The following is a 27,661-nucleotide window of genomic DNA, read 5'->3' as shown; positions in this document are numbered from 1 at the left end:
TTAGGCCATACAACACAACATTCAGTCTGAAGAACTACCAAGTTAGGCCATACAACACAACATTCAGTCTGAAGAACTACCAAGTTAGGCCATACAACACAACATTCAGTCTGAAGAACTACCAAGTTAGGCCATACATCACAACATTCAGTCTGAAGAACTACCAAGTTAGGCCGTACAACACAACATTCAGCCTGAAGAACTACCAAGTTAGGCCATACCACACAACATTCAGTCTGAAGAACTACCAAGCTACGCCACACAACACAACATTCAGCCTGAAGAACTACCAAGTTAAGCCATACAACACAACATTCAGCCTGAAGAACTACCAAGTTAGGCCATACAACACAACATTCAACCTGAAGGACTACCAAGTTAGGCCATACAACACAACATTCAGTCTGAAGAACTACCAAGTTAGGCCATACAACACAACATTCAGTCTGAAGAACTACCAAGCTACGCCACACAACACAACATTCAGTCTGAAGAACTACCAAGTTAGGCCATACAACACAACATTCAGTCTGAAGAACTACCAAGTTAGGCCATACAACACAACATTCAATATGAAGAACTACCAAGTTAAGCCATACAACACAACATTCAGCCTGAAGAACTACCAAGCTACGCCACACAACACAACACTCAGCCTGAAGAACTACCAAGTTAGGCCATACAACACAACATTCAGTCTGAAGAACTACCAAGTTAGGCCATACAACACAACATTCAGCCTGAAGAACTACCAAGTTAGGCCATACAACACAACATTCAGACTAAAGTGAGTGAGTGAGTGAATATTGCTTAACGCCGCATCAGCAATTTTGCAGCTATTCGCGGCGAGTCAGACTAAAGAACTACCAAGTTAGGCCATACAACACAACATTCAGTCTGAAGAACTACCAAGTTAGGCCATACAACACAACATTCAGACTAAAGAATTACCAAGTTAGGCCATACACCACACCATTCAGCCTGAAGAACTACCAAGTCAGGCCATACAACACAACATTCAGTCTGAAGAACTACCAAGGCAGGCCATACAACACAACATTCAGCCTGAAGAACTACCAAGTTAGGCCATACAACACAACATTCAGACTAAAGTGAGTGAGTGAGTGAATATTGCTTAACGCCGCATCAGCAATTTTGCAGCTATTCGCGGCGAGTCAGACTAAAGAACTACCAAGTTAGGCCATACAACACAACATTCAGTCTGAAGAACTACCAAGTTAGGCCATACAACACAACATTCAGACTAAAGAATTACCAAGTTAGGCCATACACCACACCATTCAGCCTGAAGAACTACCAAGGCAGGCCATACAACACAACATTCAGACTAAAGAACTACCAAGTTAGGCCATACAACACAACATCAGCAGTTTTCAGTCAGCTAAAGCATCTTTCATCTGAAAAAAACCATAATTTGCCATACAGGTTAACTTATCACTGCAAGGATGGTAATTAAAACACAGAGGAACTGCAGCAACGGCAGCAACAGCAGTTTTTGTTGGTGCAGTGGTTTCTGCTTATCAGTGTTTACACATGCAGAGGGTTGCAAGGTGAGGGCAACCTCCACAGCAGCGCTGCTGCAAATGCTGCTGCTGCCGTGTGCGCCGTTGAAACGAGCTCCCACACTGAAGCGCTGTCGGCTTGACTTTGCAAGAAGCTCCAAAAACCTATTCTGTTACCATGCCAAAACAAGTTGTGTTTACCCTAGTGCATCCTTATGTTCATTGATACGGCCTCAGAACCTACAGAGACAATCTGGTCAGGCTAGACAGAGTGGTAAATAGAGCACAATGTTGAACAGTTATCAAAACGTATGGTCGGTAGTAAACAGTTAATAGCAACAGCAGTAGACCTCAATGCCTCCTTCATGATCAAGGGTCTGTTTTTTAACCTGTCCAGAAAGATTAATATAAAAGTTTGGATTCACAAAACAAGGTGCTCTAGGTAAAGTAATAGATCGGGTACAGCTAGCTTCAGAGCATCGACCTGGAAGGTTACCAAATGAAAGCCCCTGCATGCTCTGAATATATAGCCAAAAGAGACTATTTTACACAGATGTGTGAAGGTCACTGGATTGTCTGGTCCAGGATTGATTATTTACAGGCTGTCATCATATCATTGGAATATTGCTGTAAAACACCAAGACAAGAAACTTGAGCCAGAAGATGTTCTGTAGCTCACCTAAATATTGAAAAAATAATGGTAACTATGTTTAAAGTTGGATAGGAATGTTTTTAGACACACCATAGATGGGATCATTTATACAAAATGTCAGCTCCATAGGCCTTGTAGTTTCAGAGAAGTCAGAAGTGCAGTCACCAGAATAAAGGGATATGTGAAGGTCAAAGGTCATGGACTGAATAAATATCAAAATATGCCAAACATTATTTCATGTTATTTCGCATACCACATACATGTTGCATATCAAATTTCATAATCAGAAATTCAGAAATCGCCAAGTAATTAGCAAACATTACATTTTTAATGCCCACTGTGCTTAAATTTGGATCACAAATCTGTGATCATTTGCAACACATACAATAGCTGTGATCATTCCTACAAAGTATCAAACCTAATCACCTTGTTCAACCCAATGCTGGATGATCAAACATGACCACCTTGTTCAACCCAATGCTGGATGATCAAACGTGACATCCCTGTTCAACCCAATGCTGGATGATCAAACATGACATCCCTGTTCAACCCAATGCTGAATGATCAAACCTAACCACCTTGTTCAACCCAATACTGGATGATCAAACGTGACATCCCTGTTCAACCCAATGCTGGATGATCAAACGTGACATCCCTGTTCAATCCAATGCTGGATGATCAAACCTAACCACCTTGTTCAACCCAATGCTGGATGATCAAACATGACATCCCCAGCATTAGAAATTGGCACTAGTCCTGTAGTCCTTGCTGAACTGCCCAATGGTAAAGGTATCATAAGGACTACTAGAAATTTGCCATTTTTAAGGGGTTTGCTTTATGTTATCATTATAAGGACTAGTGGATGAAAACTCTTAGTTTCTTACCCTGCATCCCTGTTCAACCCAATGCTGGATGATCAAACGTGACATCCCTGTTCAACCCAATGCTGGATGATCAAACCTAACCACCTTGTTCAACCTAACACTGGATGATCAAACGTGACATCCCTGTTCAACCTTATGCTGGATGATCAAACGTGACATCCCTGTTCAATCCAATGCCGGATGATCAAACCTAACCACCTTGTTCAACCCAATACTGGATGATCAAACGTGACATCCCTGTTCAACCCAATGCTGGATGATCAAACGTGACATCCCTGTTCAGTCCAATGCTAGATGATCAAACCTAACCACCTTGTTCAACCCAATGCTGGATGATCAAACATGACATCCCTGCACAACCCAATGCTGGATGATCAAACATGACATCCCTGTACAACCCAATGCTGGATGATCAAACCTAACCACCTTGTTCAACCCAATGCTGAATGATCAAACCTAACCACCTTGTTCAACCCAATGCTGAATGATCAAACCTAACCACCTTGTCAACCCAATGCTGGATGATCAAAACTAACATCCCTGTTCCTGAAAACCTTTCTTCAAGTCAGGATTCACAGATGAAAATAACCCCAATTGAAAAAAGATGAGTGAGAGAGTGAGTGATTATTGCATAACACAGCATCAGCAATCTTGCAGCCATTTGCAGCACTAAGCAGATGTCAAACACCATTGAATCAGCTAACAGGACCCCATCACCACCAACAACAAATGCATGAACCGAAGCAATCAGTATAACCTAAATGAATTCCCATGCATGATGCCATGACGACTGGGAACGCACCGTTATCACTTCTCTCAGCATCATCAGCTTCTCTGCAAGAATGTGGGAACACACCTAGCAGGTATTAGAGACAAAAAACGTTAATGGCAGAGAGGTGACTGGGAGAAGATATAAATAGAGAACTCTCCACACAGGAAGGCAGAATCCTTCCTCCATTTTGGATGATCGGCGGCCAGGTTTACCGCCATGGCCCACCACTTAGTACATGCATGAAGCAAATGATTATACAACACTCTGCATCCTCTAATCTGCCCAATGTATTCAGTTCCTAACTGATGAAAGGACAAATAGAAGACAAATGTGCATGCTGATATATTTTCTGATAATTCACGGCCAAGTTTCATCTAAGATCATCAGTATAATCTTATGCTAACATAAGGAACCAATTTATAAAATATTCTACATAACTGCATACATCTCCAGCTTGTTTATATGTGAATTGATTCTGAAAACATTTCCATGTTTCAACATATTGTCTTATTGCACCAATTATATATAACATGTACCATGCTTGTACCCTGTTCGATGAAGACGTTGTGTAAAATTACCATCTATTCTATTCTAAAGTAGACACAATTTATGGACAACAAATTATTTATTTACTGTAAAGGCGATGTTTCTATTCCAAATGAAAACTACATTGGAGGTCCTTTCAGCATATTTCACATTATCAGATCGCAACACGAGCCACTTGTCCAAAGCAAGTCTAGTAAAATTCCATTGTGACAATACATAAAACCTGAAATTTACAGAAAAGGAACAAAAAGATAAACTCAGCAGAGTGGGCACAAAAGTTTTGGCATAATTGCTGCAGTGTTAGCACATGAAAAATGCATCTGATTAAACAAATACGGTGAGAGAGAATAACCTGATCTGTTAAAATTTAGTTTGAATTTTTCACAACCGATACAACAAGTAGCTGTGGAAGGTCAATTGGAAAGGTAAACCAAGGCAATTGTTCTGAGAAACTGAGATCTATTTCTCAATACAGAGACACAAGACATAATCCCTGAGTAATGGACAACACATAGACGTCCAGCAGAGAGTGGTGGTAATGTCCACCACCTGGACGTCCGGGGGGGCAGAGTAGAGTGGGGGTGGGGGTGGGGGGACAGGGGTGGGTGGGTGTTGTGTGCTAAGTCACTAATGGCTCATAATGGTGTTAATTGTTTCCTGGCCATCAGAAGTATGTCTTACTCAATCTCAGCATTCTCCTGCATGGACCAGTCAGCTGTAATGACAAGCCCAGGTGATAGTGGAGCATCATTACTACACAGCCTCATCCTTCTCAACTTCTCGAGGATGGCAGGGGGCAACAGTACCCCTATCTTGTGTCTGTATCACATGCTGGCTCATATACAGAGACAAAGTTGGCTCTTGTTTTGAAAACTTGTAAAAATATATATATGTATTTGCCTTAAAATTAACCCCCCAAAATCCGTTTCGTTTCAGAGAAAAGCTGTTTTATGTCTTGTATTTGGATACAGATCATTTGAGCAAGACACTATCTATCTATCTATATATCTTGGTTGAAGCAGTGACCAAAACATAGTCTGTGTCTATCAGCGGGCAATATCCATTATGATGACTTGTGATTTACCAACTTGATATGTTCTTTAGTTTCAAATTGTTTTATGGTATTGCATATTCCGTGAAAATCTCAGTAACTAATGCTGATTTATAAGCATGGTTTCTGTTCATCTTCTCTGTACCTACTAGAGCAGGTATTCCAACCACAGCAGCAGGTCATGTCTCAAGCCTAATTTGGGGATTTTGTGGGGCAGAGGTTCTCTTCATGCTGGCTTGGGGAAGGGGACCCTGCTCCAAGCTAGATTGGTAAGGGAAGGGGGTGGATAAGTGACCCTACACCAGAATGGATTGGTAGGGGAAGGGAAGGTGAGGAAGGGGACCCTGCTCCAGACTGGGTTGGTAGGGGAAGAGTGGGTGAGGAAGGGGACTCTGCTCCAGACTAGCTTGTGGGGTGGGTGGGTGGGAGAAGGACCCTGCTCCAGACTAGGTTGTGGGTTGGGGTGGGGGAGGGGGGAGGGAGGAGGGAGAGAAGGACCCTGCTCCAGACTGGGTTGTAGGGTGGGTGGGTGGGAAAAGGACCCTGCTCCAGACTAGGTTGTGGGGTGGGGTGGGGGAGGGGGGAGGGAGAGAAGGACTCTGCTCCAGACTGGGTTGTGGGGGTGGGGGGGTGGGGGAGGGGGAGGGAGAGAAGGACTCTGCTCCAGACTGGGTTGGTAAGGGAAGGGGGTGGATAAGTGACCCTACACCAGACTGGGTTGGTAGGGGAAGGGGGGTGAGGAAGGGGACCCTGCTCCAGACTGGGTTGGTAGGGGTAGGGGGTTGAGAAAGGGGACTCTGCTCCAGACTAGGTTGTGTGGAGGGGGGGGAGGAAGGGAGAGAAGGACCCTGCTCCAGACTGGGTCGGTAGGGGAGGGGGTTGAGAAGGGGGACTAGGTTGGTAGGGGAGAGGGTTACATGTCTTGAGATTGGTTCAGTGCTGTTAAACATTTACAGTAGGGGTGGGGAGTGTGAGTGTGAGGGGTCTGGGCATAGTGGGACGACACTTCAGGAAACTATGGATGGAAAGTATTCCCATGGAATAACGTAACTCCTCTCCACATCGAAGACATCAAACACAACCCAGCAATAACATTTCATAAACAAATTATCTGTTATCGTAAACCGGATGCAACCAAGCAGTTTTGTAATGAACTGATTAATTAACTAATACATGTACCGGAAAATACTCTACACCCCTTCATTTCATATTCAATGAATGGCAACCGATTTCTACATTGTACTGAGGTCAAGGTTAAAGCCATCACTTGTAGCTCATCCTAATCTCCAAAACACATCAAAAGAATTTTCTCACAAAATAACTGAGAAGAAAATTGCAACTTATTTCTGTAAGATAAATTCAAATATCAAATTGATTTAGCCATCAATGGCATGAGGGATGTCAAGCATTAGAAAGGCATTCCACAATGGATGTGTTCCACTTGACTGTTGTGAGCATCCCAACATGGCTGCACCGCATACTGACTCTACTCCAGCCCTGAGTGATGCTGGGATGTCAGCCTCCACAGCCTAGGCCAATCTCTCCACACTTATCACCTCTTGCTAGATGGTTGTGGAATTCTGATTAATGAGAAAATTTGGCTGCTTCATTAGGACCTTCTTGGCCATGAACATGCTAGATTTACCTCCAGTTTCATCACTGAAAATATTTGATAATAAACCTACATAATTTCAGTTTGGCTTGAAGTGCAAACAGCCTAGTACTAGGATATAAAACAGTATTTAAATGTTTCAAGTCCACTAGTCAGACCTTGAATCTTAGAATCATCTTGTGAGAACTTTAGATTTCTATGGATTGAATAGAATAGAATAGAATAGAATAGAATAGAATAGAATTTTATTGTACTGAACACCCTCATAGGGCAGGGTACAGACTATCTACATATGAACATGTATATAATTATAGATATGACAGGTATATGTATATGATGTACATTTTGTATAGAGGCATTATTTCATTTACATCATCTAAACATTTATGTATATTGGGTTATTGCTGGCAGCGTACACTTAATTGGATTGAATATAATAGAATTTTCTTATGGCCTCAGCTTGAACATGTGGTATATAGTCCGGGCAACAAGACTTGACCTTTCTTTTGGTGGATTCATGAAGTGTTTTAAGAGGTTGGTTTTATCGGTCTTGGAAGGGTCGCCTATTTCTACCAGTGCCATCAGATTTCTCCTAAGGTCTGTATATAGTGGGCATGAAAGCAGGAAGTGATCAGTTGAGCTTACTAGAATTTGACTGGACTCACGGCTTTGGACATTGTCTTTTCTTGCCAAATGCCACTCAGGAACATATCAATTTTGTCCGGTCACTCAGTGAGATAAACATGAGTTGACATGAAAAGTTACATATATTCAGCATAGTTCTCAACTTCTGGCGTTATCCCCACAGACTGTGCCTGAATGCTTGAACTGTCACCAGTATCAGGTGTTGCCATGGAACTCGCACATTTACAGGTTCATTTGAAGTTAAAGCAAAAGAGAATGCATTGCGAGAATCTGCTGTATTCTCAGTTTCATCTTCTCAGTAGGGACACTGTACCAGGAATTATCTACCATTTCACACTAATTACCCTCACCAGGCCTTCTGAGGAAAATTATATTTGTTCAAAATCCGGATTTTATAAAAATTTAGAGGTATTTGAACAATGTATTCAATGTGATTAAGTAAAACTGAGCACATGTGTTTAAGCCTCATCTTCTTTATTGGTCCATGCAGATCATCTCTGCAAAGCCATAACATTGGTTAAAACTATTATAACATGAATTGTCTTTTTTTATTCAAATTTGAGCTTCTTTACTGACATCTGTTGCAAACTTAGGCCAACTGTCAGCCTATGTTCTCAATCCCCTTGCTAATCAGAATTTAGCCAGGGATTCAGAACATCTGACAACATCTTCACACTAAAGGCTATTATTAACAGTTCCAAAGCAAAAAAAGAAACTATATGCCTGCTTTGTTGATTTTAGAAAGAAAGGCCTTTGACACTGTTGACAGAAGTATACTTGCCTCAAAGCTACATGCATTGGGTATATCTGGCAAAATACAACAAGTAATAGCATCCTAATATAACAATTTCCTTTATAAAGTAAAAACAGCACAAAGAAACTCTATCCCATTTAAATCAAATATAGGGGTAGAGCAAGGTTGTATTCCATCCCCAACATTGTTCAATCTATGTATTAATGATCTTGAATCTTATTTCAATAAAAAATAAATGGTCTAAGTCTAGACGGTTTCAACACATATTTGCTGATAATTTGGTTCTTCTGTCCGATTCGCCAGCCAAACTTCAGGAGCTTTTCAACACTCTTTCAAAATACTGCACTGACAATAAACAAACTATCAACATAGAAATAATAATGTAGTTATATTCGGCACTGAAACCCACAATCCAATATTCCAATGGTCAGTGGCAGGACAATATATCAATGTTTCAGACAGTTTAAGTTACTTTGGTATTGTGTGTCGAATCTCTTGTAAAAAAGGGTCAAAGAGCATACATAATATGTGCTCTTTTCCAGCCTGTTAGGAGACGTCTTAGATCCAAATGTCTGCAAAGTTGTCAAGGCAATTGTTGAACCTGTTCTTAGTGTTCTATATAACTGTGAGGTATAGGGAAATCAGTTCTGCTCAGGCATATAGATACTTCTACTCCTGAAAAAATATCCAACAAAATTTTGCAATCGCATTCTGGGAGTTTCTCAACAAACACGCAACTGGGCATGCAGGGTGGAGCTTGGTTTGTTTCCCCTACTGTTTAGGTAATCAGATCGATTGTTCAATTCAACAAACATATTTTACAATCTCTCAAATATTGTTTCAAATCATGCTTTTAATGAATCAATAACTATGGCCAAACATAAAACTGGATGGTACGATAAATTCACGTGCCTCCTAGATAAACATTCTTCTTCTCCTTCTTCTACAAAAGAAAAGCGTAAGAAGAAGACCAACATCTGCTGTTCGGCTCAAACTACTGACAAATACACTGAAGCAATATTGTGACAACTGACACATGAACGGTGAAACTATATAATCTAATTGCAAGGAGAGGGAATTAATTCCTACTAATTATTCAGAAATGCAAGTTTTATTCTGGACAACTTAACAAACAGAAAGCATTTCAATATGCAATGAATTAAACGAATGCCACACTATTGTGAAAGGTTTCCATGGAAACATCACAAAGTAACCAACTTTGAAAGTTCAAATATTTGCAAACAGAGCAACTAAAGGATTCTCACCATAATCTAGCGTTAACACACCAGAATCAGTTAGAATCATAAACTTGATGGTACTGTCAAACATTAACTGACAAAAAAGGACAAAAAATGTCTTGAGTAAGAAAGATTGATTCCAATATGAGACAAGTAAGCTATTTCCGATGCACCTAATTATCTTGCCCTCAGTGCAAGCACAGGAACTGGAGAGAGGGGAATGTTCACAATTTTCACAGTGATTCATGCTGAAACGTAATCAAATGGGCCTGATTTCAAAGCGGAAATTAGAACTTCATAAACTGACTTGACATTCTTCTAGATTCTCTGAGGCTGTGGAAGATCATATCTCAGAGTACAAATATGAGGCGTACAACTGGAAGACGATCCCCGGCCACCATGACTTTCCCCTGCATGGAGTGTGTGCAATCCCTCGTATATCCTGGTACATGATATGGAAAACTGTATGCTTCCTGTGACCCCAAACTTCTGGAAAACGCATCAACAATACGCCTATTTATATCTTTATCTAACTTCATCCCTACATGCCCAAGCGATCATTTCAAGAGGAACATATAAATATATAAACACTAAACTCGAGCCAAATCTTTCAGCATTACCCAGCTACTAAAAATAAATATGTTTTAAAATGAGGTTTCTTTGGACAATCTCACTGAGAAATAAGCAGGGTAAGTGACTTTGTAGATTCTGTCATCCCTAACCTTAGCTGGAATGCAATCTTCCAAGAAACCACATGGGGAAACAAAATGGCTGCCAATGATGTCAGTCAGCCGTCTGCTCCGCCCTCTGTGGCTTGTGGGTCATGTGACCAGGAGGGTGACAAGCTGCTGCACATGTGGGGAGGGTGGGAAGGGAGGATGAAGGGATGCCTTATAAGCAGATGGGGAGGAGGGCAGAATGTGTGCGAGCTTCCTTATAAGCTACTCAGAGGCAAACCACAGAACTTGCTTCTGGTAACTTGAGTCAAGTTGTCGGGACCATGTGCGCTAGCACTCTATCAGTAAGCTATACCGGACAGAGGGGGGAGCGCTCTTAAAATGGCTACACAACCAGGGGTTAGGGGTCAGTGGGGAGAGGGAGGATGGTCCTATAATGCTAATAATACAGGTCACGGAATCCAGTGCCAAAATTACGTCACATCCCCAGCTGAGAGAGCCAGCCATTGCACCTCATGCCAGAAAGTTGTCTTTTTGCACCCCACATGGCTTGAATTCTTCCCTCACAGGAGATAGCTGGAATACCCATATACATCTCTTTCTCTCCTGTATAAAATGCTAGTACCCCTTCAGCATGCAGGCTCCATGTCAATATACCTCTGTCTGTCTGTCTGCGCAGTAGGACTAGCGTCTCATAGAAACATGCACACACCACAATACGGATTGTTTAAATACAAGACTGTAATGGATAACAATGTAACAACTTGAAAGCAACCAGCAAGCGGCCTGGCGCTCTCTAATGCTCCTATCGTGGACGATGATGTGGTTCTTTGGTGGTGTGTTCGCCTGCTGTTTACAGCAGCGGGCATGGCGGATGTTGGCCGGGTGTCCACTCGGGTTCTACCCCCAACCGTAAGTTGTCGTGTGCCTCTACTGTGATGCATGGTTTGTGATTTGCTGGCAGTGTGTTGCAGTTTGTCCCCATTCTGAGTGCCACCCACCAACACCCACCGATGGCCTCGTGTCCACCCATCCACCCTACCCATCTCTGCACCCGTTGATGCCACGTGGTCGTCTCAACTCTACCTCAACTAACTGCTTTGTGTGGAACTGTTGTCAAATTAAATCTATCTCTAATAAAAAGTGAAACCGGGTCTGATGGGCTCCCATCGACCCCTGCTAACCCCTAACATGGCTTGTTACCCCATGCAGGGGGGCCATGCTGCCTATCTGCCTGCTTGATTTCCCCCCACACTGGTTGAATGAAGGGAACCAACTCTCCTACCTAAACCATTGCTTTTTTGAATTTTGGAATTGTGTTTGATCCTGATTACCAGCTACAATTTAATAAAATTTTAGGTGAATTATTCAAGACTTGAACCAATTTGCTATTCTGTAGCTGGTTGAAATCGGGCCAAATTGTAGCAGAGCTTCGGCATTTGGTCCCCTTCAACCAGCTGTAGTTAGCAATCTTATCAACAGATGGCGTCACCCACATAGCTGACCTTGTCGCCATGGTGATGGGTCAGCAGTAGCTGTTTGGCATGCTGATTTAACTAACACATGGTGATGTGAAGAGTGAGTGAGAGGGGAACTGGAGACATATTTCGTATCCTGTGATAAGATAACCTTAAAATCTCCCATATTCTCAACACTGGCTGCAAAGTGCATCACTGATAATAATTGCTCTCGAACAAAATTGCAGCATTATCACTCATGCTAATCAGTATTAATTTAAAACAAATATGCTTTATGTAGCATTTAAGTTCCAAAAATATATCATTAAACATGTGATGCTGAATTAATAGATGCATCACTTTTTTAACTGTACCATTGATGTTTCTGAATTATCTCCCTTGATAAAAAGTGATAAAAACGAAATGTGACATTAGACAAACTGTTGACTCTCTTATCTATGGAGGTGAATTTCTTTAACCATGAATCAATGTCTAGGTTCCCATGGAGACCTGTGGGTGCACATGGTAAGTGGATCTACACTTGTATTTCTCAGTTTATTCCAAATAAATAACTGGCCGATTTGTGAAATAGACCAGAATTGAAATATACAATGATAAATATCATATTTAAAGAAATGACCTGAAAAATCTCCCACCCGAAAGTACAAAATAATACATAGCTGTGTGGAGCCATTGATGAATCATATGTTCTTGGTGAATAATATCAAATCATATCATCGTCATTCCAGTCCATCTTCCCACACAGTCACAACCAACACATGGCAGCATGATATTTAGAGTCATCATCATCATCATCATCATCATCATCATCATCATCATCAAATGAACATGCAATGAAAGCGATCAGCATGTTTCCAAACGAGCAAACCATTTGCATTTCTAGATAAGTTCAGTATATTATCAAGTTCAGCTCACAAAACTAAATGAAAAAAAAAAAAGAGTCAGCAATTAAATGAAAAGTAAGACATTTCAGGAAGTATGGGATGGTTCCAGGTTTGGTTGCCATGGAAACGATGCTTCTTCAAGGTGTGAGTTCTAGGCCGAGCAGACAGAGTGTAGGCCCATGAAAGGTGAAAGTGTTATAAATAGTCCTCTAGTAAAGCCAGCTGGAGGTTGGGGAGTATGGGCTAGGGGGGACCTTCTATCTGTCTCTGTGTAGAATATGGCATGAGTTTCCTCCCAAATCATGTCAAGCATAGCATCGGATCTAATTACACCGGCTTCCCATTTCAAATTCCTCAACACATGGTCTAGAGTTGCCTTGCTCTAATCTAGTATTACAGCTCGACATTTTTGGGGTAGCGGTATGTTCAATAAACTTAATGACCTATGAGAAATCAAGGCTAATCCTCCTCATTCTCAAGATCAAGTACAGTTGAAGTGCTTCATTTCGTTTTCTTTATCCTTGAAAGAAGCCAAAATGTTCCAGATGTAAACCCTTTATTTCCTTTCAAACTCAAACAAAATGTGATTCACAATTTGTTGAAAACTGAACATACTGAATGTTCAATGTAACAATCTACCCGGTATACAGAAGTCATGTTTTGTCAGTGAGACACAAGAACACAAAAATATCATTATGTATTTATGATCATGTAATCTGCAGGCACTTATTTCATTCATGATACAATATCTAGTCATAAGCAAATATTCATATCCATGACATATTTATTGACCTTGTTTATATCATTATTCTAAACATTTTGTCAGTATAGTAAAGTGTCATTTCCAACTTGAACACAAAACCGTATGTTCCAGGTTCTGCCCACTGCCATCTGAAGGTGACGCAATGACCCTCTCCACCAGCTCTGTGGCCTCACACTACATTACGTTGCAGTGGGGAGTTGGGACTAACGCTGATTTGAACAGTATTTCAGTTACATAATGGCGTATCAGCTTAATGTGGGAGGAACGCCACAGGTCAAAGACTTTACACCACTTTTGTGAAAAACAAGAGCCTGAATATTATCATTATCATGTGATTCTGGGATGCTAACCCATGGCCTGTGGATTATGGAGAACTCAAGTGGGTAAAGGAATAGTAGCATCTCAGTCTTGCCATGACTGCGGAATTTCTATTTTTTATTCATTTTTTTAAAACCTAGGAAAGACTTGTTTCCTTCTAAAACCAGCAGAGGAAGTAAGATTCTATTGAAAATATACATAACAATTATTTTAAAGAACGTTTTTCATAGACGTGTTCTACACCTCAGACTACAACCCTAAATACCTCCAACCCCTGAACTACGTGTCCCTTCAAGACAGGTCCCCCCTTCATGGTTGTGGTAAAATACAACTAAGATAGCGATAACACATCAACTGCAACATGATCGCAGAAGTCCATGCAGCTTATCACACCTGTAATTAATCAACAGTCCATATATCTGTGACAATTGTTGAAATATTTCCCTAACAGCTGTAATCTACTGGAGCATTGATCAACAGAAGCTATCTCCTGCACACAATTATCTCCTCCTCCGTATCATCCTCATCCTCGTTATCTCTCCCACTGTCATCACTGACACAGCGCCACTTAGTAGTCAGTAACCTCCCTTGTCACTGTCCAAACCATTATCAACCGGCAGACAGGAGGGTTAACAGACCAGCCAACATGGCTGCTCCCCTATCTCTCTGCACATGGGCTTGTTGGGCTTTGACGACTCATCTTAAAATAGGGATACCAAACATTTCATTCTGCTACAAAACTCACAAACAATTTCTTCGGATGTGGACTTACTGTAAGTTTATGCTAACTTCAAATGAAGCTGAAAGTTGTATACTCCCCAGGGAGCTGATAATGAAAATAATAATGGGTAATAAAGTAGCACTTTCATCATGCTTTACAGTGTGAATTTGGCACATGATATATATGCACATTATTATTATTATTATTATTATTGAAGTTTGCCAGTCCCAAGGCTATATTCATACTTATTGCAAGTCAATATCTACAAGCGGTCTGTTCAGTTCAAACCCTGATCTGGACACTGAGAATATCCTTATCACTAGTTGTCCATTATAGTTCACTGCCAGCACTACTCGAGGCTGAAACTACTAAACACCTCAGCCACAAAATCAGCATCTAATGAGATCAAGCATTTTCTTACAATACATTTTCTTTCTTTCTTTCTTTGGTGTTTAACGCAGCACTCAGCAATATTCCAGCTGTATGACGCCGGTCTGTAAATAATCGAGTCTGAATCAGACAATCCAGTGATCGATATCATGAGCATCGATCCACGCAATTGGGATATGATGATATGTATCAAATAAGTCAGCGACCTTGACCACCCGATTTCGTTAGTCGCCTATTAATGACAACCATAGTTACTTCTTACAACAAGCATGGGTTGCTGAAGACCTATTCTAACCCTACCAAACATTTTCATTGAGTGTTACGTATTTGAGTGGCTGTTTGGGAATTAAGGGAGACATCTGAATGCTTTCTGATAATAATTTTACGAACATATTCCAAACAGATACTCACATGTCTGTTGAAACAAGGTGCATCTTGGATACAACGATTGGAAGAAGTTAAATGGATACGTCATTGTCTTATCTATCGATACATCAATAATGGTATAGGTGGGTGGGATGGCAACTACTGATGGTGGGAAATTACACCCCTAATATCTGCATCAAGACATACCAATATCTAAGAATTACAGCCCTGATATAATGCTGTGCATTATTATGCCTGTTTAAGCCCTAATAGTTGAACAGTCCGGAATGTGTGCAAGAATCAAGAATTTTTATTGTACAGAACAACTCATGGGGTAGGGAACAAACTAGCTCCATTTTAGAGTAATTATAGACATGAAAGGTAAATATACATATAATGTACACTTAAATATTACATTATGATTATTATTATTATTATTCACGATACATAAAGGTATATTATATATCTTAGGAGACTGATAGCATATACTTAGTGTAAATACAGTATTGATAAGTCACAAAAGTTGTATTAAAGATTAACATTATGTCCTGGCATTGTCTACAAGATGGGTTCTTTTCATAAACATATCAGAGATAAATTTTGCAACAGATTTTGCATCATCAGAACAGGGGTTCAAGACACTTGCGAAACTTTTGTCAACAATTTGACCGTTTAATTAATGTGTGCATGTATGTCAAGTCAGGTTAAGTTAATATTAATTGTTTAATGCCACAATTACAAATATTCCACCTATATGAAGGCAGTCTATAAATAATCAACTCTTGACCAGGCACTCTAGTGATTGACATCATGAGCATCGATCTATGCAAATGGGATACGATGACATGCATCAACCAAGTCATCGATTCTGACCACCCCATCCCCCTCACATGAAGCATGGGCTGCTGCAGACCAATTCTAACCCGGATCTTCACAAGGTGGCTATGTTAAGAATGATTGATCCTTTCATTTTCCTGTAAACTACATTAATAACGAACACCCTTATAACAAAATGATGGACATAACTGTTTTCTGGTCCTGTACAGTGTATAGGCTGTATACATGCTAATAACAAACTACGGTTGTAATGAACTAAACTCAGTGGTTCATTTTAGTTCGATATAACTGTAGTTTACTGTATTTCAAAAGTCAACAAAAATTAAGCATACTCCGACTAAAAACAGAGTGATAACTTCTACTTCATCAAGTTAACCCCCAAAATAGAGGCCACAAAACAAAATTATCATCTTTAGACTATCATTATTAGAGTGAGTGAGTGAGTATGGTTTTACGCCGCTTTTAGCAATATTCCAGCCATATCACAGCAGGGGACACCAGAAATGGGCTTCACACCCATGTTGGGAATCGAACCCGGGTCTTTGGCGTGACGGGCGAACGCTTACACCACTAGGCTACCTGACCGCCCCTCTCAGTTGTAGCAAACCGAGACTATACTGACATGATTACCCTTAATGCTCTGCTTGAAACAAAGAATAAGTGAGTGAGTTGGGTTTAACGCCACTTTCAACAGTATTCCAGTTATATCACGGCGTGTCAGCTTAATGTGGGAGGAAAGCCTGAAGTGATGCAGGTCTTAGATGTTGACCACTTTGGGGAAACTCATGAGCAGGGTCTAGTCCTGACAAACTTAGAAACATAATTGGGGCGAACCCGGATTCAAACCCACGATCAGACAAACAAACAAACAAACTATCAAGCAAATACTGACATTGTCAAACTTACTAATTTTGTCTAAAATATCAGGATCTAGAGCGGTTTCAAGCTGTCAAACTACATAATGAGCTAACCTAGAAAGATTACTTATTAACCTTATAACTAGACAGAGTTCAAACATCCAATACACCTGAGGAACGAAGAAACACAATTGCATGGTGGTGGTCTGAGCTTCAACTCTCAACTGGTTGTTCTTAGCCCCACCAGGGGTTTACACAGCATTGCTAGGAGACAGGGGCTGTTAAAACATTAATTCTGTAAAAAAATACAAAAAGCAGAATAAAGAAGACCGTGGCGGAGTTCAACCATTCATGATGTCAAAACCAATTCAAGTTGATTTTACTGAGTAAACGTATTTCCACCTACTGACTGAAGTTCCTAATATTACTGCCTACAGTTCCAGAATCTTACTGCCTACCTCATATAGTGTCACACAAATAGAAGACTACCTGGTGTAGTGTCACACTAATAGAAGACTACCTGGTGTAGTGTCACACTAATAGAAGACTACCTGGTGTAGTGTCACACTAATAGAAGACTACCTGGTGTAGTGTCACACTAATAGAAGACTACCTGGTGTAGTGTCACACTAATAGAAGACTACCTGGTGTAGTGTCACACTAATAGAAGACTACCTGGTGTAGTGTCACACTAATAGAAGACTACCTGGTGTAGTGTCACACTTATAGAAGACTACCTGGTGTAGTGTCACACTAATAGAAGACTACCTGGTGTAGTGTCACACTAGTAGAAGACTACCTGGTGTAGTGTCACACTAGTAGAACACTACCAGGTGTAGTGTCACACTAATAGAAGACTACCTGGTGTAGTGTCACACTAATAGAAGACTACCTGGTGTAGTGTCACACTAATAGAAGACTACCTGGTGTAGTGTCACACTAATAGAAGACTACCTGGTGTAGTGTAACACTAATAGAACACTACCTGGTGTAGTGTCACACTAATAGAACACTACCTGGTGTAGTGTCACACTAATACAGCCAGGCCACGACTGAGAGATCCTCAGTAGGAGGTCATGTGACGTGACATAGTCTAGAACCAGCATCTATTATATGTTGGGGTACGAAGTCACACTAATACAGCCAGGCCAGGACTAAGAGATTCAGAGTCGATGGTCATGTGTCCTAGTCTAGAACCAGCATCTATTATATGTTGGGGTACCAAGTCTCACTAATGCAGTTGAATCTAGGATTTCAGCCCTTTATCATAGGATCCTGACACACTCAAGGGACGGAATTCTGACGAGGACGTGTCCTGGCTACGGCAGCACCTGCTGTAACCTGCCTCCCACAGCAGGTGACAGCTCTGACAGCTTCTTGGCAAGTAGTAGATCAATGCTGAACTACAGCCAAGTGTGTGCACCATTAGACGCTGGTAGAGACACAGGGCGAGATGGGAACACACTAACAACTCCTGTGTGGTGTCTGGGTCAGAGTTGGTCCCCAGGAGCACTTGATGGACAGGGCGGTCAGTATCAGCGACTTTCTTCATAGTGTGTCACTGTACTCTAATGGAGTGGATCGTTGCTCGTAATATCAATCACTGGTTTGTGTGATCCAGAATTTATCATTTACAGGCAGCACAGGTAAATTGGGCAGTGTGTGATAATTCCAAACATAATAGCAATACAACTGGAGTGAGTGAGTAGGGTTAACCACCACTTTAGGCATATAATGGAGTATCAGAGGTGGGGTGAAATGGGGTTTGGTGAGTCAGTTGGGTTTAACGCAGCTTTTAACAGTATTCAAGTTATATCACGGCGTGTCAGCTTAATGTCGGAGGAGAGACGGAAATGATGCAGGTCTAAGACGTTTACCACTTCAGTGAAACCCACGAGCACGCACGGGTATGGTGCTGACAAACCTAGAAACATAACTGGGGCGAACCGGGATTTGAACCCACAATGGGTTTTGGAACTGGGTGGATGGAAATGGAATAGAAACTACCCCGAGTGACTGTACATCAGGGTGCTGTTGTACAAAGAGATCTTAGCCCTTAGGTGATCGTAACTCCAATACTCTAACATGGGCTTATAAATATCTTAGCGCTAAGGTGATAATAAATCCCATACTCTAACATAGGCTTACAAATATGATCTTAGCGCTTAGGTGATCATAAATCCCATACTCTAACATAGGCTTACAAATATCTTAGCGCTTAGGTGATAGTAACTCCCATACTCTAACATAGGCTTACAAATATCTTAGCGTTAAGATGATCGTAACTCCCATACTCTAACATAGGCTTACAAATATCTTAGCGCTAAGGTGATCATAAATCCCATACTCTAACATAGGCTTACAAATATCTTAGCGCTTAAGTGATAGTAACTCCCATACTCTAACATAGGCTTACAAATATGATCTTAGCGCTTAGGTGATAGTAACTCCCATACTCTAACACAGACTTACAAATATCTTAGCGCTAAGGTTGTTTTGTACAACGGCACCCAGGATATGGGCGGACAAGAAACAAAGCCTCTACTCTTTACTCACAGATGCTTGCAGTAAATAATTTAATTTTCATGTAAGTTGTCTTAATTGACATGGCATTTTGCCATAATAATTTCTTCCAAAAGTTGAATCAATCTGATTACATTACAACCTTGAGCACGACTTGGTACAGGCTACACAGCCCTCTGTGGGAGGGTGATGTATGGGGGAGCACTGGCTACAGGAGCTACTGGAACTGTCAGGCTGCCTGGGAGAGATGAGGACTGAAATATGACCCCAGGTCACAGAAGCAGATGCCCAGATGAGACTGAAGATAAGCCAACCATGACACAATTGATTAACATGCTAGCCTTTGTGGTGGCAAGGTTACAGGGCTTATTGGCAGCAGCAGCAGCAGCAGCAGCAGCAGCAGCATCTGCATCTTCAAGCAAGGGAGGTTGAGGTAGTCGAGGCACCAGCATAGAAGGGTGTGTGACTTGGGCACCCTAACACTGGGGAGGTTGTAGGGGTGGGGCACCCAAACACTGGGGAGGTTGTAGGGGTGGGGCACCCTAAAACTGGGGAGGTTGTAGGGGTGGGGCACCCTACCACTGGGGAGGTTGTAGGGGTGGGGCACCCAAACACTGGGGAGGTTGTAGGGGTGGGGCACCCTACCACTGGGGAGGTTGTAGGGGTGGGGCACCTTAACACTGGGGAGGCTCTAGGGGGGGAGCACCCTAACACTGGGGAGGCTCTAGGGGTGGAGCACCCTAACACTGGGGAGGTTGTAGGGGTGGGGCACCCTAACACTGGGGAGGTTGTAGGGGTGGGGCACCCTACCACTGGGGAGGTTGTAGGGGTGGGGCACCCTAACACTGGGGAGGTTGTAGGGGTGGGGAACCCTAACACTGGGGAGGTTGTAGGGGTGGGGCACCCTACCACTGGGGAGGTTGTAGGGGTGGGGCACCCTAACACTGGGGAGGTTCTAGGGGTGGGGCACCCTAACACTGGGGAGGTTGTAGGGGTGGGGCACCATAACACTGGGGAGGTTGTAGGGGTGGGGCACCCTAACACTGGGGAGGTTGTAGGGGTGGGGCACCCTAACACTGGGGAGGTTCTAGGGGTGGGGCACCCTAACACTGGGGAGGTTGTAGGGATGGGGCATCCTGACACTGGGGAGGTTTTAGGGGTGGGCAACCTGATACAGGGGAGGTTGTAGGGGTGGGGCATCCTGACAAAGGGGAGGTTCTATAAGTGTGTTGGTGAGTATGAGTGTGTTGATGAGTGTATGGGTGTGTTAGTGGGTGTATGAATGTGTTGGTGAGTGTATGAGTGTGTTGGTGGGTGGGTGAGTGTATGGGTGTGTTGGTGGGTGCATGAGTGTGTTGGTGAGTGTCTGAGTGGGTGGGTGAGTATCTGAGTGGGTGGGTGGGTGTCTGAGTGTGTTGGTGGGTGCATGAGTGTGTTGGTGAGTGTATGAGTGTGTTGGTGGGTGTATGAGTGTGTTGGTGGGTGCATGAGTGTGTTGGTGGGTGCATGAGTGGGTGGGTGAGTGTATGAGTGTGTTGGTGGGTGTCTGAGTGTGTTAGTGGGTGCATGAGTGTGTTGGTGAGTGTATGAGTGTGTTGGTGAGTGTATGGGTGTGTTGGTGATTGTATGAGTGTGTTGGTGGGTGTCTGAGTGTGTTGGTGAGTGTATGAGTGGGTGGGTGAGTGTATGAGTGTGTTGGTGAGTGTATGAGTGGGTGGGTGAGTGTATGAGTGTGTTGGTGAGTGTATGAGTGGGTGGGTGAGTGTATGAGTGGGTGGGTGAGTGTCTGAGTGTGTTGGTGGGTGCATGAGTGTGTTGGTGAGTGTATGAGTGGGTGGGTGAGTGTCTGAGTGTGTTGGTGAGTGTATGAGTGGGTGGGTGAGTGTATGAGTGTGTTGGTGAGTGTCTGAGTGTATTGGTGGGTGCATGAGTGTGTTGGTGAGTGTATGAGTGTGTTTGTGAGGGTGAGGGTGTGTTGGTGTGTGAATACATCCTTGTAGCAAGAGACATCCTGGAGATGCACATCACAATGACGGTAAAGGTTGAAACAAGAATAAAACTACCCTGTAGTATGTCAACTCTACACTTCCATCCCCACTGACCTATTCCCCCCATGCACCGAGCTTGGCACCAACCAGAAGTCCCTTTCCATTATCAGTAAATATCAACTCTCAAGACCATTCCTGTTCCTTCAGCTTGGAGTACAACCCCCTCCACGGCCCCCCCCTGGCATCCCAGCATGTAGGTCCCCCCCTCCCCCCCCCTCCCTGAGTGCTTCACATACCTGCCTGTGAGAGATAGAGAGGTCAGGTTACTTGAGAAGGTACCAGTCCCATCACTACAGACAAAAACTACAAGGAAATGGCTTTTCAAGATAGATGCCTCACTACTAATGATCATACTTCTGTTTCTTCTAAACCTGTACTCTATGGAAACGGTAAAACCTTGAAAAAAGAGGGAGACAAAATCCTTGAAATGAAGGCGTTAACCAATACACAACATTTTCTTTTCTCGATCACATCATAGGGCAATCTACTAAAATCGTGTATCACATCGCATTGGGTTATCGGTGAGAAATGGATATTCCCATCGCCATGGAAACCATATTTTGTGTTGGGTGTGTGGAGATAATGGCAGAGGGTACATTCCAGCATCGTGCATGGCTGATCACAGCAACAGAGAACACATGGCACCAAGCCTGGCAGCACCAGGCATGCATCAGGTACAGATCTCACCCAGCACAGATGGTCCATTCGGGACTGGTAACACAAGACTTGACTTCAAAAGTTAACTTAGGATCTTGTAACAAAACACACTCTTCCTGCTTGTTTCAAAATACAACAACTGACCACATACAGGGAAAAGCTTGTAATAGGACACAGTCTGTTTTGTCAGGAATCTACACCATTACATAGTATCCTTGTACAGTCGCAATGATTTCACCTGATAAATGGGCAGGAATTAGCCCTGAAACATAGACCATAGGCCAAACATTGAACTTGGGAAACCAAGAAAACCTCAAACACCTTTACATAAAAAGATTGTCAGCATGCCAAGTCCTTAACACTGAGGAACACTATTTAATGCAAATCAGTAAACTAAAAGGGAGATGCTCACTGAATTACCTTCTCCCTAATAAAATTATTTTTGAAAATATGAACCACACAAAAAACTATATTTTCAAATGAGCCTATTTACATACCATTTATCAGATACCCTGTTTATAATTATGAGCAAAGTGTACCTACCTTTTGACCTATACTGTAATGACATATTGTGCTGTTATCATGTACATATGATTGTAGATAATAGCAGTGATTGATAATAATGGGGCCTCAGGGTCCTGTCGAGTGTGAACCTAGGGACCGCTTCATATGTATGTCTAAACATTAGGACTTCGACAAGAACCCCTTGACTGTTAAGTTAAATCTAAATCACTACTAAGTATACTGTAATGGTTTCTCTTTTCTATCTATCCGTTTGTTTGCCTGAATATCTATATGTGTATTTATCTGTCCATCTCTCTGTCTAATACAGAATCTGAAATGTCATGTATTGTGTTTTTATGAACTTTTAACCGCCTTTCAAAGACGTGATCATATTCTTGAAGATACACACTACACAGAAACTAGAAGACAATACCATTACACCCCCTGTGCAACAAACAGTCATAGCTGAAAATCTTCACATCTTACTTAATTTTAGTAATGACTAAGTCACATCATTGTTTTAAATATTTAAATAATGACAAGATATTTCTTTAAAAGATCATCTGAAGAAAAAAAAATCATCCAATATGGAAGACAAGTACACCTGAAAAATAAACTTGTAACTGGAGACATGACACATCAGTGCAGCAAAAGTAAATATAAAACAAAACAGATGAGCTCCCTGTTTCTTACAACAGGACGATGTTCAGCGCGTGCATGTGTGCACATGTGCGTGAGTGTAGATGCATCAGCTGCGTGATCATCGGAAGATGAGGCCATTGACATCCCATAGTAACGCGGATGATGCATCCTCAACATGTGCTGGCGCAATCACTTTCATACCTGACAACCAGGACCATGCAAACATCTCCTGGAATGCACATTTACAGCGCTGACATGTTTCTAATCACAGATCCTTCTAATGACGAGGGACGTCACACTTATAAGCCTGTGCATCTCACCATACTAGGCCTCTGTTTCTGATTAACATAATGGATTGAAGGACAGCATTCTGTATTATAATTGCCATGAAGAACTCCAGTGTATGGAAATAATAAGATCCTAGAACTGGGATCAACAGGATAAGACAGGTCAGGGTAAACACGTCTCAAAGCCTGATACAATTATTCAGGTCATACAACCCTGTCTGAGTAATATGTGTGTTAGGAGGCCAGATATTTATATTAACATTCAGCACATGTGAATAAGCTGCATATCTGCATAAAATACGCGAAATAAAATCACCATTACCCACTGAATTTTGAGTCATTAAAATGGATGAAACATTTCAAAAACCAAATTGTGAAACAACACTGGATATATACCCAATGTATCCTTTTCACAACTTGCGTACCTATATTAATAAACAGATCTTTATACTGATCGAGTGCAGGTATCACACACACATGAACTCTACCGCAGTGCATGATGCATTAAAATCTTGCTAAATCTCACTAATTGTTAATTAGACATGTTTATCGCTGTTTAGTCTGTCATACAGACCCTGAAACAACTATATTCAATACAGACCATGCAAGTCTATAGTATTTAGCAAGTCTATATTGCTGCAGTATCTGAAAATGAAGAGAGTCTCTAGGCTCCATTATATTATAATTCATAACTATATTTAACAATTGTTTTTATCTGTTCTTGTTATATGCTCATTTTAGAGACTAGATGAGTCTAATGGCTGTTGTGAGTTTATGCGTACTGTTACATACTTGGGGCAGATATTAATTAGAAGTCACCTGAAACAGCATTTAATGTAGAATGATACAGCTGTTAGATTAATCATCTGATAATGTGTAGCATCTCTTTCAGTATAGTGAAGGTTCTCTATGATATTTATATGTAACCATGGTAACACTGTATATCTTCAAAAGTAAGTTTAAGGCTATTCAGTTATTTTCTGGTTTACACAACAGACACATCAACTATGTGATTTTTTAAAATCAGTTCACTGAATCTGCCAACCTTAAAATCATAGAAAGTGAGGAAAAAAATTACATTTCATCAAATGCAAACTTACCATTCTCACGTGATCGCCCAAAATATTGTGTACAAAAAAGTTAAACTGCACGATTGATGAAGCTGGTGGACAAACATGGTTCACATGGCAACAGATTCAGACAACATTTTAAATAACATAAAATAAATCCTCTCCCTACTCAACTGACCACACAAAAATCCATAAACAAACACAAAGTATACCGCCTGAGATAAAACTGCCCGGTAACCAGTACCACAAGACCATGACAACCAGAAAATCATATTGCTTAAAATATAGTTTCTCAACTTTTGGGAGGAGTAGCCAGGTGTTACCATATTTGAGTGTAGTGTTCACTTTTTAAAAAAAACCCAGCTGTGTAGAGTGTGTGCGCCTACCACATGGCTACAACGACTTTTGGTGTTTTTTCCCCAAAGCAAAGATGTTACAGTTTTACCTATTCGTACACCTGAAGGGATACGCGGAAGCTTTTTTACTGCACTTTACACTCAAAAAAAGAAATTTTCTCTAAAATACCGCATCCCCTAATTGACATGCGCTAAAAGGTGAGGTGCGCACTATAGTCAAGAAAACATGGTACTGTGCAGGAGGCACTGCTCCAGATTACCACAGTCAATTCAGAATTTACTCACACGTAATCATCCTCATTGAGGATTTCAGTATTTTTTTGGGTATTCAATACACTTGTAGTACCTTGGGTCCAGAATATCGGATATTTGAAGCTAATGAGTTGGACACTTTTATGGCAATTATTTCAGGGGATTAAGCTGCTATCATCCTTTTTTGCAAATATTGTGGTTTAATGTGCTGCTTGTGGCAAAGATTTTTAATTTTTGGTGGTTCTTGTGAATGGGCTTCACTGAAACAGGAAGTCATGTGACAGGCACTTCAACATCACAACAGCCATACGTATATCAAGTTACAAGCTAGAGATTTGGGCATTATTTACTGCAGTAGGGTTCATGTACATGCAATTAGGCAATACAGAAACAGTAAAGGTATACTGATACGCAAGATGAAACTTCCAAACTCTATTTTTACAATAAAGTATTTTCAAAATCAAATGAGAGCTGCTGTAAAAGTAGTGATCCCAAACCTATTAAACACTCAAAACTTTTATTTGGGTTGCAAGTAATTTTGCATTTCAATTGACAATTTCAAGTTTGGATAACTCATAGTGAGTATGGTTTTACGCAGCTTTTAGCAATATTCCAGCAATATCACAGCGGGGAACACCAGAAATGGGCTTCACACATTGTACCCATGTCAGGAATCGCACCCGGGTCTTCAGTGTGACGAGCAAACGCTTTAACCACTAGGCTACCCGACCCCACTGGATAACTCATAAGCTTCATGGACACTGCAATTCATACACATCACTGTGAATATGTCCTCATGATCACTGAAGGGTATCTGTTATGTTGTGTGATAGGTGAAGGTGCCAACTCCTTCAGCGACGCCAAATGCCGAGCCTTGTTAAGCAGTACTCTGGATGCCGCAGTGCAGTACTCTGAGATGTTTAGCTGGTACGTGGATGCCAATATCTAAATGCTCAAATCCTTTTTTCTTTTCTTGTAAAGAATGACAAACCAATAAAATATTTAGCCCAAAGCTAGAGCACACCTGGTCATCCATCCATGTAAACACCCATGTCTAGTACACATGAACCAGCTGTGTACAGACTTGAAGAGTTCTTACATTGGGTGGTATGCCAATGTAATTAGGTGGTATGCCGGGTACCTAGAGAGGGGTGGCACCATCATAGCGTACAAGGAACATGTTACACTCAGGTGCCATTTCTTCCGACTTTGTAAGCAGAAAACAGTTACCAACATGCTACTAATGAAATTCGAATATCCTTTTCCATGGCTAAAACGTATTGAAACCTAATGTTTTGGGTTTCAAAACGCAAGTACATATTTTGGGAAAACAGGCAATCTGGGATTAAACATAATAAAACATTAACTCTTGAAATGCTAGACACTTTCTCTCCTCGGGCGTCAGACATTTATGAACATTTAGTCATGTTTATTAATTAATATCTACAAAAGCTCTATTTGTAAATGAAGCATAACTTTGTCGTTAGAGCAGGGAAAGCCGTATAAACTATTAACCAGTGTGTTGGCATAAAAGGGACATCACTATAACAAATACGAACCAGTGTGAAAATTGGTTACGTCTAATCCTGGATTGGTTGCTCTCTCCAAAAAACATGCGTTTTGAAAACAAAATGTCATTACATTAGAAATGATTTGGTTGTCCCTCTTGAGAAAACTTGTATTCAGGATATAACCCAAATGGAAATGAACGAAAACAGCAGACGGCATGGCCCATGTGAGATGTTGTGTCATAATCCCAAACAAGGGAGCTGTAACAAGAAAAAGTGTGACGTACCTGGGGTTCCCTCGAAGGGCAGCATGATGTAGAGCGTTGAAGCCGTTGTTGTTGGCGATGGTGATGTCTGCCGCATGCTCCAGCAACAAGGAGATCATATCGTCTCTCTTCTTGCTGATGGCATCATGCAGTGCAGTGTCACCTTCCGAATCCTAACACAGAACAGTGAGTGGGTGAGTGAGTCAGGTCTAGCAATATTCCAGCAATATTCAAGGGACACCAGAAACAGCTTCACTCAATTTACTGTGGAAATGAACCCGGGCCTTCACTATACCCAGTCGCCAAAATGCAACTGCTTGTAAACAGCATTAACTTGTAAACAATAAAAAACATTTTGAAATTTCAGAATTATTATGCAAATAATACAATTATATGGTAATCTTGTGTCATAAAGTTCCCCACAACGATGTGAATTAATTAATTATGTGACTGAATATGTCCATATGTAAAAAATCAGAAATAGGACGCTTTCCCTTCTGTTTCTTATTACTTCCAATAAACATAGATGAACTCAACTGTTCATCTCAAAGTAGAAACAAAATACAGACATGCAGCTGAA

General features: G+C 41.4%; 1 protein-coding gene across 2 annotated transcripts in view; it reads right to left on the bottom strand.

Annotated features, from left to right (window-relative positions):
* LOC139478880 (E3 ubiquitin-protein ligase MIB1-like) overlaps positions 1–27,661 on the bottom strand; it is a 107,474-nt gene that overhangs the window by 60,856 nt on the left and 18,957 nt on the right. For both annotated transcript variants that reach the window (XM_071261552.1, XM_071261553.1), the window contains exon 13: positions 27,103–27,254. In XM_071261552.1, coding sequence (XP_071117653.1) covers positions 27,103–27,254 — 152 coding nt within the window. The remainder of the gene's footprint in view (positions 1–27,102; positions 27,255–27,661) is intronic.

This window comes from Haliotis cracherodii, unplaced genomic scaffold, assembly GCF_022045235.1.
Source record: "Haliotis cracherodii isolate W230 unplaced genomic scaffold, xgHalCrac1.p SCAF_4, whole genome shotgun sequence".
Lineage (NCBI taxonomy): Eukaryota > Metazoa > Mollusca > Gastropoda > Lepetellida > Haliotidae > Haliotis > Haliotis cracherodii.
The sequence above is the reverse complement of the archived record's forward strand: the minus strand, read 5'-3'. Positions and strand labels throughout refer to the sequence as shown.